General features: G+C 34.6%; 3 protein-coding genes and 1 long non-coding RNA gene across 4 annotated transcripts; 3 read left to right on the top strand and 1 right to left on the bottom strand.

The window, feature by feature from the left end:
• The first annotated feature begins 315 nt into the window (after positions 1 to 315).
• LOC127901727 (uncharacterized) lies at positions 316 to 3473 on the top strand. The gene is made up of 2 exons (XR_008053964.1): positions 316 to 1974; positions 2717 to 3473. It is a non-coding gene; the product is annotated as an uncharacterized LOC127901727 (long non-coding RNA).
• A 1047-nt stretch (positions 3474 to 4520) lies between these two features.
• On the top strand, positions 4521 to 5771 carry LOC102620189 (transcription factor MAMYB). The gene has a single exon (XM_006485312.4). The coding sequence runs from the start codon at positions 4579 to 4581 to the stop codon at positions 5545 to 5547; it is 969 nt and encodes a 322-aa protein (XP_006485375.1). The 5' UTR covers positions 4521 to 4578; the 3' UTR covers positions 5548 to 5771.
• A 1841-nt stretch (positions 5772 to 7612) lies between these two features.
• LOC102620477 (phosphoacetylglucosamine mutase) lies at positions 7613 to 12651 on the bottom strand. Its single transcript, XM_052439561.1, has 9 exons — positions 12464 to 12651; positions 12067 to 12329; positions 11135 to 11254; positions 10850 to 10992; positions 10504 to 10752; positions 9623 to 10035; positions 9369 to 9544; positions 8372 to 8468; positions 7613 to 7984 (listed from the first exon to the last, which is right to left on the bottom strand). Exons 1-9 carry the CDS (start codon positions 12522 to 12524, stop codon positions 7830 to 7832), a joined length of 1677 nt encoding a protein of 558 aa, XP_052295521.1. The 5' UTR covers positions 12525 to 12651; the 3' UTR covers positions 7613 to 7829.
• A 2757-nt stretch (positions 12652 to 15408) lies between these two features.
• LOC102621034 (uncharacterized) lies at positions 15409 to 16103 on the top strand. The gene has a single exon (XM_006485315.4). The coding sequence runs from the start codon at positions 15652 to 15654 to the stop codon at positions 15958 to 15960; it is 309 nt and encodes a 102-aa protein (XP_006485378.1). The 5' UTR covers positions 15409 to 15651; the 3' UTR covers positions 15961 to 16103.
• The last annotated feature ends 229 nt before the right edge of the window (positions 16104 to 16332 follow it).

Genomic DNA, 16332 nt, shown 5'->3' with positions numbered 1-16332 from the left:
CATTTTCTATTAAATTTATAACAAATGAAGGTGGTCCTAACCAATAGATGCCAGCAAAAAAATCGAGGAATCGAATGAACTGAACCGACAATTTTGATTCCGTTTATAAATTAAAAAAAAAAATCTATTCAATGAATTAGACGAAAAAAAAAAAAAAAAAAAAAAAACTAACTTAGAGCTAGATAACTAGAAAGAATTAATATTTTTAAGTTAAAATAATTTATGAACCACTCCAATCTAGAACCAGACCGATTTCAATTCGGTCAAGTTCGATTTATAATCTTATTAAATTTAATCAGTTCAGCTCAAGTCGGAACAAACTGAACTGCACTAAAATGGGCAATTTAAATTTAATCATATGACCATGCTCCGTTGGATCAAATATATCAACGGAGGCGATGGCTTTGAATTAATATTATTCTTATGATTATCAAATACAAAAACAGAGTTTAGATCAAACATTATAATTTTTCTTTTTTAGTTATTTATTTATTGGTGAAGGAGTGGACTCAATTGATCATCGAATTTTATTTTTTTTCTTTTAATTTATTTGTTTATGTCATGTTCATGGAAGTTTGTCATTGGAGTTTAATTTAATTCTTTTTTTTAATTTTTTATCCACAATATATTTTTCATATTTTAATATTAATTTAATAATTAATTATTATTATTATAATTTTGATATAATTAAATTTATTAAAATAAAAAAATATTTTGATTATAAAATTCAATCCAAACCCAAACCAAACCCAAATGAGTTGGTTTAATTTAAATTAAAAATATTTAGATTAGTTTGGGTTGGGTCCAAAATTTTATGATTTAGTTTAAATTAACTTAAAATCCAAACAAAACCAACCCATGCTCACCCTAAATTTAAATGCTGTTAAATTTACTTGAACACCTTGCACTAATTTTATTTATATTTTGTTTATAAATCTTAAAAGTACAAAATTATCCTTCTTGACAAGTGTCAGAAGAAAATGGATAAGGTGCAGGGATTACGTATTTTGTGGTCGTGAAAAGCCACGGCAACAATCCCTCTCCTGGCCGCCGGCGATCGTAAAGGAGTCTTAGTTGGGGGATGGAAGTCGAAAGAAGACCTCAACGAGCCACACGTGACAGAGAACGGGCGGTTTGCGGTGATGAGTACAAAAAAACAGTCAAAGAACGAGTTCAAGTTCAAGAGCATGGGGAAGGGTGAGACTAAGGTGATTTCCGGCACCAATTACTGACTGATCTTGGTCATCAAGGACGGAAAGAATTGTTACCAACAATGCATAATCTATGGAGGAGGAAAGTAGTGTCGGATTCCTTTTGTCAAAGGTGCAAGTGCAGCGGTGAGGATGTTTTCCATGCTTTAGTGGAGTGCAAAGCAGCGAGGAGGATTTGGAAATTGACAGATCTTGATGAGGAAGTTGGGCATAATTTATATACATATTTTATTTTTAATTATATAATTGTTAGTTATTTTTTTTTTTTTTTTAATTAATTGAGTTATTTTATTGATTAAGGAAATAATTAGAGATTATGGATGAAAAATACATAAAAAATAATAACTGGACTGTATTAAAGATCAAATTAATTTGTGGAAGTAATTCATGAAAGGGAGCTTAAAAAGGAAACAAATTAGAGTTTATGGAAATAATTGCCGCTTGTGAAGAATAAAAGAAAAGAGGAAAAAAGATGCTTAATGGAGAATAATTGGCTTGTGCATCTCACGTGCATAGTTGGAATAGCATTGACCATTAATTTCAAGTGGGCTTCACGTGCATAGGCTTAAAGTTGGGTGTGCTTGGCTTGTTTGAAAATCGTTTTGACTTGAGGATTTTGTGGTGGCGTTACAATATAAAAGGAATTAGAGAGCAGCCGCCAGGAAGGAAGAAAGGGGGACGCAGACGCGATTCGGCAGGGAAGAGCAGCAACAATTCGGCTTCTCCATGACTGATTTTATTTGTTTTGTTTCTCCCAATTCAAGTATGTCTAACTAATTTTCTTATACTGAGGTTAATGATAAAATCATATTCAATGAAATAATTATCTTTTTATTTAATTAATTCTCTATATATGTTTTTTTATGATTATGATTTTTTTTTTCACATGATTAGTTCGGTGTTATTAAAATCTTTTCACTAATTTTGTCATTCATTATTGATTGTTAGGATCAATATTCAATTAAATCTATGCTTGGATCTATAAAGTTTATACATGATTATTTTTGATTCTATATCTTTCATTAAATTATTTACATAGAACGCTTAGGAAAACTTTGACTCTTTGTTATTCAATATGTTTACATGGGATGCTTAGATATCATATTATCAAGCAGAAAAAGAATCTACATTAGATTTAATTATTTGGGCTTAATTGTTATATGTATGAGATGACATAAATTGATTTTGAGTTGTCACTCTAAAATTGAGGATTAATTAATAATTAGATAATTATTAGTTGAATAGTGGTGGATTCTGAAACCTTGGTAATTTTTATCTTATTGAAATCTCATTTACTTTAATTGTTTTCTTAGTTTAATTTCTTTTAAAACTCGATTTGCTCAATTAGGTTAGGATTAATATTAATTTTAAATTTAAATTAGACTTTTCAATTTATAACAATCCTTGTGGGATCGACCTCGTTACCACTATTCCATTTCTAGATTCGTGCGCTTGCGAGTATATTAAAATTTTCACAATAGGAAGTTAAACAGTTGGCTCTTTAGGACATGTTAAGTGTGATTCAAGATGTAGCTTTGACGAGAAAAAAGAAGGATCTGGAGTTTTTTGTTGCTGTGTGCTGGGCTATCTGGTATTCCAGAAATCGTTTTGTTTTTTAAGGGAAGGATGAAGATCCGAAGCAATCTTTTGCTAGAGCAGGAGCTATAGTGGAGTCCTACTGACGAATTAAATCCCAAATGCCCAAGCCATTCCAGAGCACAGCAAGAACAGAAAGTTGGAATGAACTACTCCTCCAAATGGGTGGTTCAAAGTTAATGTTGATGCGGCCATCAATGTCTCAAAACAAAAAGCAGGGCTGTGAGCAGTTATTAGAAATTGCTGAGGCAAAGTTGTTGCTGCAGCAGTCCAGGGAATCCCATCTCAAGGAAGTGGTGGAACTAGCCTTAAGTAAGAAGAGCAGCAAGGCTGAAATTTCGTGGAGAATTGCAGAGATTCAAGAAAAAATGAAAGTCCAGACATCGGCCTCAATTACATATGTCTCTAGGAGCTGTAATTCTATTGCTCACTATTTAGCTAAGGCTGCTTTAGATTTTGACAAGCAAGTTCTTTGGCTGGGAAATTTCCCAGAACAAGTCACGTGTATTACAGATAGAGCTGTTTGACAAAATTATGAACTTTAGATTTTTATGAACGTAATGAATATTAAACCCTCCGAAAGCTGTTTGACAAAATTATGAATGTTACATTATTATCATAATAATAATTACAGATAGAGCCCTGCTGAGTGAATACATTTGTCTATATTCTTGATTGTTGAACCTTAAATTTTGACAAACCCATTCCACCATTTACCTGCAACTCCGAGATAAAAATTTTCCATTCAACATGAGCATAAGAGTGCCTTGCCCTTGCTCTTTTTTAGCTGCGTATGCTGTCCTTGTATTCTGCTTTAGCTTCCACGCCATTCTAATTCCAGAAATCCTTGGTGTAAGGGCTTCTGAAGTTGTCGGGAACGAGACAGATCGACTAGCCTTGCTTGAATTCAAGTCCAAGATCACCCATGACCCTCTTGGTGCTTTAGGCTCGTGGAATGAATCCATCCACTTCTGCCAATGGCATGGCGTTACTTGTAGTCAAAGGCACCAACAGAGAGTCACAATCTTGGATTTGGAGTCCCTTAAACTTGCTGGCTCCATATCTAAAATTTTATTTTTAGTTTATAAATTTAAGGGTATTGTTCTCTTTTTGTTGATATTAGTGTTGGATGTAAACAAATAAATACTTTAATATTTATGAAAATAATAAATAAAAAGAGTATAAGGTGTTAAATAGAATTTTAATAGTATATGTAAGTAAAATGTATCATAATATTTGTTAATATTTTATGAATAAAATAGAATATAAAGTGTTCTATTAAATTTTACATTAGTTAAATCACAAACGACAAAAATTAAGGTACCTTACAACCATTGCAACATAGCTGAACCCTGTAATTCTATATGTATTGAGCTTTTAATTTTGGTAATATCGCTTTTAAAATATGGATATAAAACACCAATTAAATATATAATACAAAATGTATCCTTAAATTTTCGGCTTATATCCATTAGTTTAGAACAAATATACATATTAACAAGTTTCGATATGTCATCAATTCATACTCATATTTCGTTCAAATTATGTTAAAAAAAAAACAATAAAATTTAACGAATTTGTGGGGTTTGATGACATATCAAAATGTAAGGGTGTATATCAGCAATAGTTAAAACTCATGGATGTAGGGGTTATTATACCTTATGAAATTGTCCAAACAAATTTTGGATATAAATATAATTAAAAATAAATAGATTTTGATATTCATATTCCCATTCGGCTTCAGAACTCTGAAGAAACAAACAAAGCGGACATGGAGTTCCTAGATGAAGACGCCAGGCCAAGATTCCTCTTTCAATCGCGTCCACAGCCGTCATCATCTTCACTCGACGGGAGCAATCATAATAACAACATCCATCAAAAACCCACAAAGCTTTCTGTCTTTATCACATTAACAATCTCTTCGTTTTTCATCTTCGTCGCCTTCTTCTTCTTCCAAAGCAGCGAGCCCTTCCAATCCCTTCTCTTGTGGCTCTCACTTTCCCTCTTCATTGGCCCCTTCGCTCCCTCTCACCTCACTGGCGGTCACACTCGCGTCGGTCACGGCCCAATAGTTGAAACCCCTCCTATCCCAGATCCAAACATCGAGAAAAAGCTTCAAAAGCCGCAAAAGAACCGATCTTTAGCTAATAAGTCCCCGGATTTTATTCCTGGTTCGGTTCCGATTGTTGAAAACTCGAATGGGTCAATTGGGAATGAGTCAAAAGGCGAGAAAGTTGAAGTCTTGCAGCGTAAAAGTGAGGAGGAAAAGGAATGGAATGAAGAGGATATTGAGATTTTGAAGAAGCAGATGGTGAAGAATCCAGTGGGGAAGCCGAAGAGGTGGGAGGTGATTGCTGAGGCTTTTAACGGGAGGCATCGAGTGGAGAGTGTGATTAAGAAAGCTAAAGAATTAGGAGAGAAAAAGATTGATGATAGTGATTCGTACAATCAATTCTTGAAGAATAGGAAAGCAATAGATATGAGAGTTGTTCAAGAGAATTGTGAAGACAGTAAGAAAGAGAGCCAAGAAAATGTTGTTGTTGGAGGAGGAGGAGGAGTGTGGAGTGCTGGTGAGGACATCGCATTGCTTAATGCATTGAAAGCATTCCCTAAGGACGTTCCTCTGAGGTGGGAGAAGATTGCGGCTGCTGTGCCGGGGAGGTCCAAGGCAGCTTGTATGAAGAGGTTTTCCGATTTGAAGAGGGATTTCCGGAGCTCGAAAGCTGGTGATGAGGCATAGGAGATTGTATCTGGTATGGAGGCAAAAATGATGGTTTGCCCTCTTTTTATTGCTTATTTTAGAAATCGGTATTATTGAATTTACTTGATCATGTTCTGAGTTCATTCATGTTTTGTTGACAATTCAATATGACATGAAATTGATTGACACGTTGTTGTAATACGACAAACTTGACACATTGTAATGGAAATTAGCGGTTTGATGAAATATTATGAGTTGTGAGATTTATACTTTTCAAACATTTTTCTCTTTATAAACTCTTTAACCATTGATGGAGAAGTTGATCTTTGATCCATACGTATCATGCCTCTACGGGAAATTGAAAGGTTACAAGGCTAACACCATTGGTATTGAGGATATAGTCATTTATAGTGTTTCTAAACTATGTGACTTAGCCTTTACTTGAGTGGTGGGCTGCAGCTCACACATATGCACACACCTCACATGTGTGAAAGCTGTGGTTAAGGGGCCTCCCACTGGTTTGTGGGTGGGGCAGATATCTCTCTGGTAGATATTTGGCTTGTGCTATGATAGAATAGATGTAGTTAGTCCCAATATTTATCTGATGTAAATATTAATATACCTCTAATTGGACAATACATATCAGTAATTCAAAAACAAAAACTATTGTTTGTGTGCGTAGAATAGTTTTAAATGAGTTGCCAATATGTTATATACAATGACAGCCATTGTAATTGTTTCAAGTTTCAACCATTTATGTATTGAGAGAATAAGTAATCTTTAGTTGTTGGAAAGTGATCATACCTCTCTCAAAGGCAAAGGTAGTTATAAGAAGCAGCTGTAGTTATGCTCAGATGTGCAGAAGTAGCCCGATATTCGTGTTTTATTGATTGATTGAACTATTGCAAGAAGGCTCAAGAGTTTTTCATTGGCCACAAATTAAGTCACTGTGTGTGAAAGCTCAGCATTGGCTTTTTTCGGGTGTTTGTTTTTCAACTTTGAGTATCATGACAGCACTGTGTCACGGGCTCGCTTGGCACTCAAGACGGATATACTTATAAGTGGGGGTTAACTTAGAAATTGGGCCACCAAGACAACTAACTAGCTGGGGTGCACTTAGCAAAACCCCCACCAAGGCCCAAAGTCAACCAAGGCCCAAGGGTCTAGAACTCTCTACATATTATCCATTCACTAGAACTTTCTAGGACTCACCACTTGGGTCCCTTAGTGTTTTGCCACTTGTAATAGAATTCTCTAGATTTAGGCATTCCACCCCCTATAAATATGGGTGAGCACCCATCATTCACACAACCACCAACACACCCACACAACACACCTAGCACACTAGCTCTCAAGCTCTCTTGTACAAACACTCTTGTAATTATTCAAAGTGTAATACAATCATCTTTGGCCATTCCACTCTTACTTCCCTTAACATTTTCTCCAAGTGTGTGTGCTTGGCTTGTTTAGGGAGTAATCTAGGCTTACTTGGCAACTCACACGCTGAGGTCGCTCAAGTGCCGCACGGGAACTTGCTGCGCAAAACTATCACCCCGTGACAACTGGATAGGCATGCTTATGGGGAATAAGAGAATGTGAATTCTTGATCCTCTGTTCTTTCTTTTTTTTTTTTTTGCCCCCAATTTTTTTATTCTTATTATTATTATTATTATTATTATTTTGGCTTCCAACAACTTTCTTCTTCTTTTTCTATGGTGGCGATGCTGGTATTAGATGAGATGCTGTGTTGCGGACATTGATTGAATTTGGGTGATGACTTGGGAAATTAATGTAATTTTTAATATTAATTATATGTAGCACAAATATGAGAGAATTTCAATAATATTAAACGATAGTTGGATGAAATGCTGAACCAAAGAGTTTACATTTTCAATCATACAAATGAAAGTTCATGGTTATTGTATTTGATCTCACTTAGCACGCCGACTAATAATTCTTGATCCTAATATGGAGGAAAATAATCTGACAAAATCTAAATTATGGCACTTATCTGGATGTCTAAGCACATTTCGGGAAGTAATCCTGCATAATGTTGACACATTCATTCGCATGTATGCAAAACTGTCTCAGTTTCAAACTCAGCTTGAAATACAATGCAGCATTTAACATTTGCACCTATCTGTTCCAGTGATCTTCCATTCATGCATTTGCACTACTAATGGATCCTCAAATCAAATTTAGAAAAAAAAAAAGCAAAAATTACAGGACTAAATCATTAATATCATTCACAATGATCGATCAAAGATATGAAATCTGCAATTCAAATTAGCCATGTTTAGTCAGTGAAAGAAGACCAGACACTAGGAGCTTCTGAAGCCTAGGAACCGATCTACAAGTTCGGCTACAGAGTTGGCAAGCTTGTCTGCTGCTTCTTGTGTGGATGCCTCTGCATATACACGTACGACATCCTCAGTGCCCGACGGCCGTATGAAAGATCGGCCATTACGATATTTTGCTGCATCAAAAATAAAAATCCTCGTGGTTATATATGGCTGGTATCTCAAAAGATTAGGGGAAACTAATAACATCATGATTAATAAGTTCTATCACATTATTAAAATTGTTGTGGGAGGATCATATCTACATATATAAATGCAACTTTTAACAAAACAGCACATTACACAGTTTCAACATTTCAAGGAATCTGTGGAATTACTTTCTGCCTTCACTTTCTTCACATAAATTCAGATAATGTACAAAGTTAGTCCAATTGAAGTTGACGAAATATTTGGATGTTATAGATAATCAATGAATTTATGGACGTTTAAGATAATTGATAAGCAAAGATTATTACACAAAATTTCAGTTTTAAAAATTCAAGACTGAGTGATACTTCATTTACCAGTTTCAACATTAATGGCTTCTTGAATGCCTGGGGGCTTCACAGCTACAGTTTCTGCATTTGCTGTAACAACAGCGGTTCTATCCCCAACTTTAACCTGAAAATCAAGGAATATAAGTGAAAGCATAATCAACTTTTTAAGATGAAGGAGAAAAAGGACAAGGGAAAAAGGTAGTTATCATATGGACTGCCGATTAAGCTACATCATGAATGATTTACCTTATTTAGCACCAAAATATAATGGGAAAAGACAATGGATAACACAATAAAACAATCAAAGAAGATAAAAAATCTTGGAACATCAGCCCCAGAAACTTGCAACTATTTGGAGAGGGCCTATGCTTGAATTGTGAGGGAAAAAGTAAAAAATATCTATGAATGGCAGCAGTGAACATCGAAGCATAAGCTGTATTTAAAACTTTAAGCAGCCCACACTACTGTGACTGGACAAATTTAACAAATTCTGGCTCATGATTTTACTAGAAGTTTCTTTAAAGGAAGTCGCAGTTTGTTAAGAGGTTGAGCTGAAAATGTAAATGTATATTTATAGATCACTTGAACTATTGCTCGTGATAAATCACAGACCCACACTTCCCAATAATCCATCGACTTGAAGTCACCATCAAGAGGAACCAAGTTGTACTGACCCTATTCATAGCAACTCTTTAATCTTGTCCATAAATGCTACTGCAGAACACTTAATACACGCACTTAAAAGGATACAATAAAACATCATCTCACCAATTAAAGAAAAATGATGTTTAAGCTCACTCTTGCCTATTAGGATTGCTGTATGGCTTGATAATTTAAATAGGATGTAGAGCGGAAGGGAAGACAAGGGAAAGGGAGAGGAACAGTATTCAACTCCCAGTTGAAAGTGTAGAAGACTCTAAATTTAAGAATAATGGAACTGATTCTAGAGTTAAATCGCTTCACTTATTTCTACAAGAGATGGTGTCTACGGCAGAATGAGATAATATCATATAAGGAAACTCACTTTAAGCTGCCTACTAGGTAGATCCTGATAAAGCGCATTCCATTGATGTATTGACCACCCCATGTGTCGCAAAATAGTCTCCACCAAGAGCAAACCACTCAAAGCATCTCCAACAGCTTGGTTGATCAACTTACTAACTGCCAAAAGTCTCAAAGCAGCTTTTTGCTGTTCAGAACCTGAAACATAATTACCCAACTTAAGCTCTATGACAGTCATATCAGCTCACCATTGGGAAAGACTACATCAATAAAAACCTTCATGTGTGGAAGAAAGCTCTTGATTTTTGTCCTCTAACCAAGATAAGAAATGTTCTGAAAACAAGATGGTGCCATGACCATTAGCCTCAAAATAGATCCCAATATCATACTGAGCAGCTTTCTCATGTAAGAATTTCACTCCGGTTGGTGCTAAAGCAACTTCAAGGCCCAAGTGTCTGAGGTAATATGTGGATGCCCCATTCGCGTAAGCTGTCTGTACAGCACCAAGACGAGCTTTGTAATTATTACTTCCTTTTGTATCTTCCTCGAGGATACTTAGCTGCTCCTTGATGAATACAGCGAATAAAGATAATATCTTGTCGCCATCAACAAGATCAATCTTGCTGCAGTTATTTGGTGGCACAAGAAAATAGACAAGTCGATCAGCATCTCCATCCAGACTTGCACACCTGAAAAGCTAGATCCATCCATGCAGTTAGTCTCCTCTCAAGAAACTTGTTCACAAAATACTCTGTGCACAAGCTAAACTGGTATAGTATAAATTATGGAATTATGGAAATAGTAATTCAAAATTCAACATCTCCTCCATAATGGTTAGCTTTTACTAAAGGGAAGCTACAAGAAATGCCACGGACAATGCTCACACACACACACACAGCCACCATATCCAAACAGCTTATCCCCATAGGTATTATAAATATGAATATTAGCTATGTATTTCACTATTCTAAACTATGAACATGAAATTTTAACATTATTATATAGATCTCACTATAGCACTTTCAATAATTCCCCCAAAAAAATAGCACGGTTCACGCATGCAGGTAATCAAAGCAACTTTTAAAAATGGATGCCCCTGTTGTCCAACAAGAAATGGAGACTAATTCTCCTATCAAATAAATGGAGAGATAGCTGACCTTATCCCAGCATGGTTTGAACCAAATCCATGCGGAACAACCTTCTCTTTCTGCACAAAATCAGCACCAACCCCTTCATTGAGTACACCTCCTTCCTTTCCAGAATTACGAACCTCAATATCCAACTCATTCAACTTTTCCTTAATCACTTCAAGCTTCTCTCCCCCAACACCATTAGCCCCATCCACAATCAATTTGTCCTCAGTCTCATTGCTAGTACCTCTATCTGGGATCAAATTCATTAAACACCTGACAAATCAATGAAAGAACTCTGGTTATACAATGCAGAGTGGAAATAGAATTCATCAGAACCCTAACTATTAATTAAATGATAGCTCAAATTAACCTGAATGAGCTCAAAAGCTGTTCAAAATAATCAGATTCAGTCGCCTTCAAGCCCTTATTTCTAGCACGAACCATCCAGTGAAGCTGTGGAGTTGTTAAAATTCCCATGTCATGGGCAACAGCTCCAACAACAGCACTGATTCCCTTTGATTGAATATAAAACAAATGTCAAATACATAAAACTAGACACTCTGTCCTGACCTCTCTCCAAAAAAAAAAAGGAAAAATATATAAAAAAAGGAGTAAGATTGCATTGCACAATTTTAAGTCAACAAGGACTTATTACTTGTTTAGCAGCTTCGAGAAGAGATTCACCACTAGGTCTTGTGTCCCTTCCCAACAATATTTCAGCTGGATGTTTTCCATTAAAGGGGATCTTCTCCTTCTTCACAAATTCTTCAATCAACTACTAAAAAGGACACATATTAAGTAACTTCCATGAACTTTCAAATCATGCAATAGAAGAAAAACCTAAAACACACACATGCCCATACTTGGCTTCCCCAAAACATGAAACTCTGTCGCCATGTCCAAGCACATTTATGCCAAAAGAAAAATTTTCATCAAAATCATCCTGTTGGCTCAAAATTAAAAGCAAACACAATGCCCATCCCCACAAAACATGGAACTTTCTAGTCATGTCCAAGCACATTTATGCCAGAAGAAAAATTTTCCCTAAAATCATCCTATTGGCTAAAAATTAGAAATGCCCATACTTGGCTTCTCCACAATATATGAAACTCACATATCATCTCATGTCCAAGCACATTTATGCCAAAAAAAAAAAAAATTTCATCATCACCATCTTATTGGCCCAAATCCCAGTTTGCTTATAATTAAATCAGTAGGAGAACATCGTGTTTTGACAACGACTCCTTTAGTCTCATAAGACAAGAATCATTCAGCATGCTTTTAAATACAACAATGCAACATAAACCTGATTTTGCTATCTCGGTTTACCAAAAACCCAAAAGAGGAAAAAATAATAATAATAATCCCTTTTAATCCCACACCTACATTGGAAATGAATCACTAGTTGTTGTGAAATATTAAATCAGTCAGGTGATTGATGAACATTATTACTTTAGTCATAGTAACTCATATAAGCTAATTCAAATGCTGCAATAAAGGCAATGGCTATGAAGATGAAACGCAAAACACGTATAAATTATCAAAACAATTGCTGAAAATGTGAGTGATGTACTAACTACTACTGACCGAAACGAGAGATTGGGGATCGGGCGCATTGGCGAGTTGATCGGAAAAAGGTTCCCAGTCTTGAGAGAGCATGCCGCCACTGGGGTCGGCGATTTTGACGCCATTATCAGTGACTTTGTTGTGTGAAGCGGTGATCATCAACCCGATCACGCACTGTGTCTTTAGCGACCTTAAAGCCGCCAATATCCCAACGCGGTAGACCGTTGATTGGAGGATCGACGCATCTGCTCTGAACCCAGCCGTACCGTATGACAGCTTCACTCCTGAGAACAAAAAGCAAAAATATGAATGAAGTCAGAAATGAAAGGCGGCGTCGTTTTTGGAAATTTGGGGGGGGGGGGGGGAGGGGGGGGGGGGGGTGTTGGGGGGGGGATGACTAAGTTATGATGAAACTCGCCAGGAGGTGGAGAGAAGTGAGAGGAGGATTTGAGAATGAGAGATTTTTGGTCCTCGTTCATTATCGTTTCTTCTTCGAGAATCAATTGCTATGCTTTAGTCGTTTGTTTGGTTCGTTGCTTATCTGTGTGAGCGATTCTGTGCTATACGGAGACCCCAAATTTCATCATTTCTGAGAATATGCTTTCTGTAAATAGGATGGTAAAATACTCTCAGCCGGCCCCCACGAGGAGGTAGAGCATCCAAACAAATTTTTCAAATAAAATTTTACTTTTCTTATTTAAAGAGTAATTTAAAAAATACGGTAATTTAGATTTTTTAAATAAAATTTATTTTTTACTTTTTAATATTGACGGATGAGTTTCTTTCTCTTTTATTAATCTTTTATTATTATTTATTAAAAAGATAAGACTGGAATAATTAATATTTATGTTTCCTTTAAAAAACATAACATCAATTTAATTTGATAGTGAAAAAGATTTAATTAAAATAATATTAACTTATTCTTATTTGATGAATCTTTTAGAGGAGATTGTATTTTTCTATACACTTATTTACCACATCAGTAGGCAAATTAAAATTTAAAGAGTAAAATCTAAATAGCCTTTTGGAGATGCTCTTAGACAAGGACTTGGGAAAAAAAACACTAGACTCCAGCTCTCTATTTTTTAAAAAATAAATTTATAAATTTAAATAATAAATTTAAATCTGAAAAATAATAAAAAAAATTTGAATCCCTAATTTATATATCAATAATAAATTAAAATATTTAAAATTATAATATCAGTAAATATTAATTAATTAAGAGAATTTTTGAATTAGAGAATCTAGTACAAAAAAATTAAATATCTAAATTTTTATTTACTTTATTTTTTATTTATATTTTATTTTTAAAATATTTATTTTATTTAATTCATTATTGATTATAAGCATTTGATTATTATTAATTCATTTTAATTGTACAATAATTTTAAAAAATAAATAAAAACCCAAGCCCGACCTAAGATCAGCCCTTAAATAGTTAAATTGCCAACCCTATATGTAAACAAGGTAGTATAAAGAATAAGCTGAAATTATCTAACTACCCATGTAGTAATATTGATTTAAAACTATGTTAAAGATTTTTTTTAAAGATATTAATAAATTACAGTACTAAACTGAAGCGTCGGGCTAGGTCACGACTCACGAATGCGAGATGGGCGATGAAAGATTAAACTAATTGGTGCCGCGACAATACGAAAAAGAAAGTTGAAAACTTTTTGGAGGTATAACTAAAATTATCATGAAAATTTTATTTAAATGTGATTTTATTATTAATTTGCAGAGTCACATTAATTAAAAAAATTTAAACAACTCTTCAAATAAGAAATATTATTTCATTTAAAAAATTCTATTTACAGAGTTTTTTAGATTTTTAATTTAATTTTTTATTTTTTATTTCATTATTCATTAAGAGAGAGAAATATTATAATTACTATTATTTTGTTAGAGGAAAAAATTTGATTCAATTATTTTTATTTAAAGAGTCTTTAGAGAGAATTTTTTTACTCTCTTATTTGTCACATAAATAAGTAAATAAGTATTTGAAAAGTTAAAATAGAAGATTCTTTTGATGATGCTCAATGACTAGGTGAAGATGACAAGTTTTACAACACATGCAATTTTAGATCTAAATTGAGCCAATTTGATTGGGTAAAAGTTCATTTGAATTTAATTCAAATTTCTTATTTATGTTTGGATTAGTTTAAAAGATTGGATTAGGATCGGGTCAAATCCGGTCGTTGTGATGGGTCTTGGGGAGTTGGGATGTTCAGCATGCGGCTGTTGCATTTATGTATGTATAGAGATGGCCAACAGACCGAGCTGACATCAAAGGAAGGTCTATGCGTGCTCGTGCTCGTGCTCGTGTCATGCCGCGCCCATTTTGTGTTTTGCACCATGCAGCGTTGTGCCTAATTTTGTTTTTTTTGCTTAGGCTTGGCCTAGCACACATGTCGTGCCCACCCTTACCATGCCCACGCATGCCATGTCGTGGGTCGTGCCATGTTGTGCCTAAGAAAAAAAGCCTAATAAGTTTTTTTCTTTCTTTTTTTAAGAGCGCGTGCCAAATTATTGACGTATTTTTTTAAGTCTAAGTATTTTTGGACCTATGTGCCTTTATTCAAATTTAATAGAATCAAAAATTCAAAACTTAAATCCATTTTCAATAATAATAAACTAATAATAGTAAGAGAATATAATATTAATTACTAAGTTTGATCTTATGGTATTAGAATTTTTTTAATATTTAATGACAACAATAATAATAAATTTTTCTTAAGGGTTAACTTAAATTTATATAAAGTCATACTCATATATCATAGTTCATAATAATATTAATATATATATATAAAGTCATGATATTTATAATTTTATTTATTAAAATCATGATATCAATTATTTATTTAATAAATTATAAATATTAATCAATTATAATATTTTTTAAAACTAAGAATTAAATGAATTTAAAAGATTTAATTTCAAGTCCTTTCTAAAATCATAAAATTTTAAGATCACTTTCATAAAAAAGTGAAACATGTTTATTGCGAATTTTTTTACGTGTCGTGCTTTAACTCATCTATAATCGTATCATATTTTTAAAATCTGTATGCCTAAAATTCTAAGCTCAACTTAACCCGCATGTATATCGTGTTGTGCCCCGCATGTATATCGTGTTGTGCCCCGTACTCCACCTAAACGTGATCGTGCTACACCGTACTATAAAGACATATATCATACCCATATTATTTCACGTGCCATCCGATTCATTGGTCATCTCTATGTCACTATGTACGCATTTTTCTAAAGTACAATCCAATCGAATTGTCAAATCAGATCAGATCAGGTTACTCTGATTTATCATTTATCTAATCCGATTCTAATTCGATTGGATAAGACATCATCTGATCCAAATCCAACATAAATCCGGATTCAATCCAAATTTAATCTGATCGGATCGCATAAAATGCCCACCCTGTAAAAACTAGATTACTAGAAGGTCATTTAAGTAATCTTGCCAACCCCTGAAAGGTTGGTTGGGTACTCCAGCAGAACCCCGTGTCAAAAGCCTTATTCTCTTCAACGAAAGAAAGAGAAGTATTTCTCCATAAACCCTAGAGAAATAATAAAGAAATAGAAAACCAGCAAGCGATGGGTCTGCTCTCTTGGTTCATGGGCAACCCGAATCCGAACCCCCAACAATCCGAACCATTTAAATCGGCAGGCGATACCCAAAACCCGAAATCCGAAATCTCGGCTGTACCGGGCATGAACGGCGCCATTGAAGTGCCGCGGCCGGCGGAGAGCGTGACGGTGTTCGAGTTCGGGTCGGTGGCTGCGTCAGCTGATAAGGTGACTATGGCCGGGTACTGCCCCGTCTCCGACGACCTCGAGCCCTGCCGCTGGGAGATCCTCCCCGCGAGTGACTCCGACGCTCCCCAGTTTCGCGTGGTGTTTTGATGATTTCATAAACACTAATTAATGCTTGTAAGAAAATGATTTCAAAGATCAAAACTTTAGAGGCGCTTTTCTGAGTACTGATCGCCTATGTGAATCTCAAAAGGATTTTCTTTTACTTAATGAACATAATTCTGTTCGAAAAATTGCTATCTTTGAGGTTTTTATTTATTTTTAATTTTTGGAAATATTTTAAATTTTATTAGTGCTAACTGATCAGCATAGTAGTTTGTTGCAGATGATTTGTAATTTGAATGGATATTTTGCATGTTACATTAGTGGCAAACTTTGTGGGAGATAACAATCAATTTGAGGAATTTTAGTATTTCGGCGTATGAATGAATGCTCCTAGATGTTTAGTCGTAAACTTAGTGA

The sequence above is a fragment of the Citrus sinensis genome, chromosome 4 (assembly GCF_022201045.2).
Source record: "Citrus sinensis cultivar Valencia sweet orange chromosome 4, DVS_A1.0, whole genome shotgun sequence".
In the NCBI taxonomy this organism is placed as follows: Eukaryota; Viridiplantae; Streptophyta; class Magnoliopsida; order Sapindales; family Rutaceae; genus Citrus; species Citrus sinensis.
This window is presented reverse-complemented; position numbering and strand designations above follow the sequence as displayed.

Bases quoted from the DNA above. Each gene is read 5' to 3' on its own strand.
- LOC102620477 (XM_052439561.1), bottom strand. From the start codon at position 12,524: ATGAACGAGGACCAAAAATCTCTCATTCTCAAATCCTCCTCTCACTTC. The intron at 8,469-9,368 runs GTGAGTTTCCTT...CTTGATTTTCAG, and splicing joins TACCTAGTAGGCAGCTTAAA to GTTAAAGTTGGGGATAGAAC. The intron at 7,985-8,371 runs GTAAATGAAGTA...TTTTTGATGCAG, and splicing joins AGCCATTAATGTTGAAACTG to CAAAATATCGTAATGGCCGA.
- LOC102620189 (XM_006485312.4), top strand. From the start codon at position 4,579: ATGGAGTTCCTAGATGAAGACGCCAGGCCAAGATTCCTCTTTCAATCG.
- LOC102621034 (XM_006485315.4), top strand. From the start codon at position 15,652: ATGGGTCTGCTCTCTTGGTTCATGGGCAACCCGAATCCGAACCCCCAA.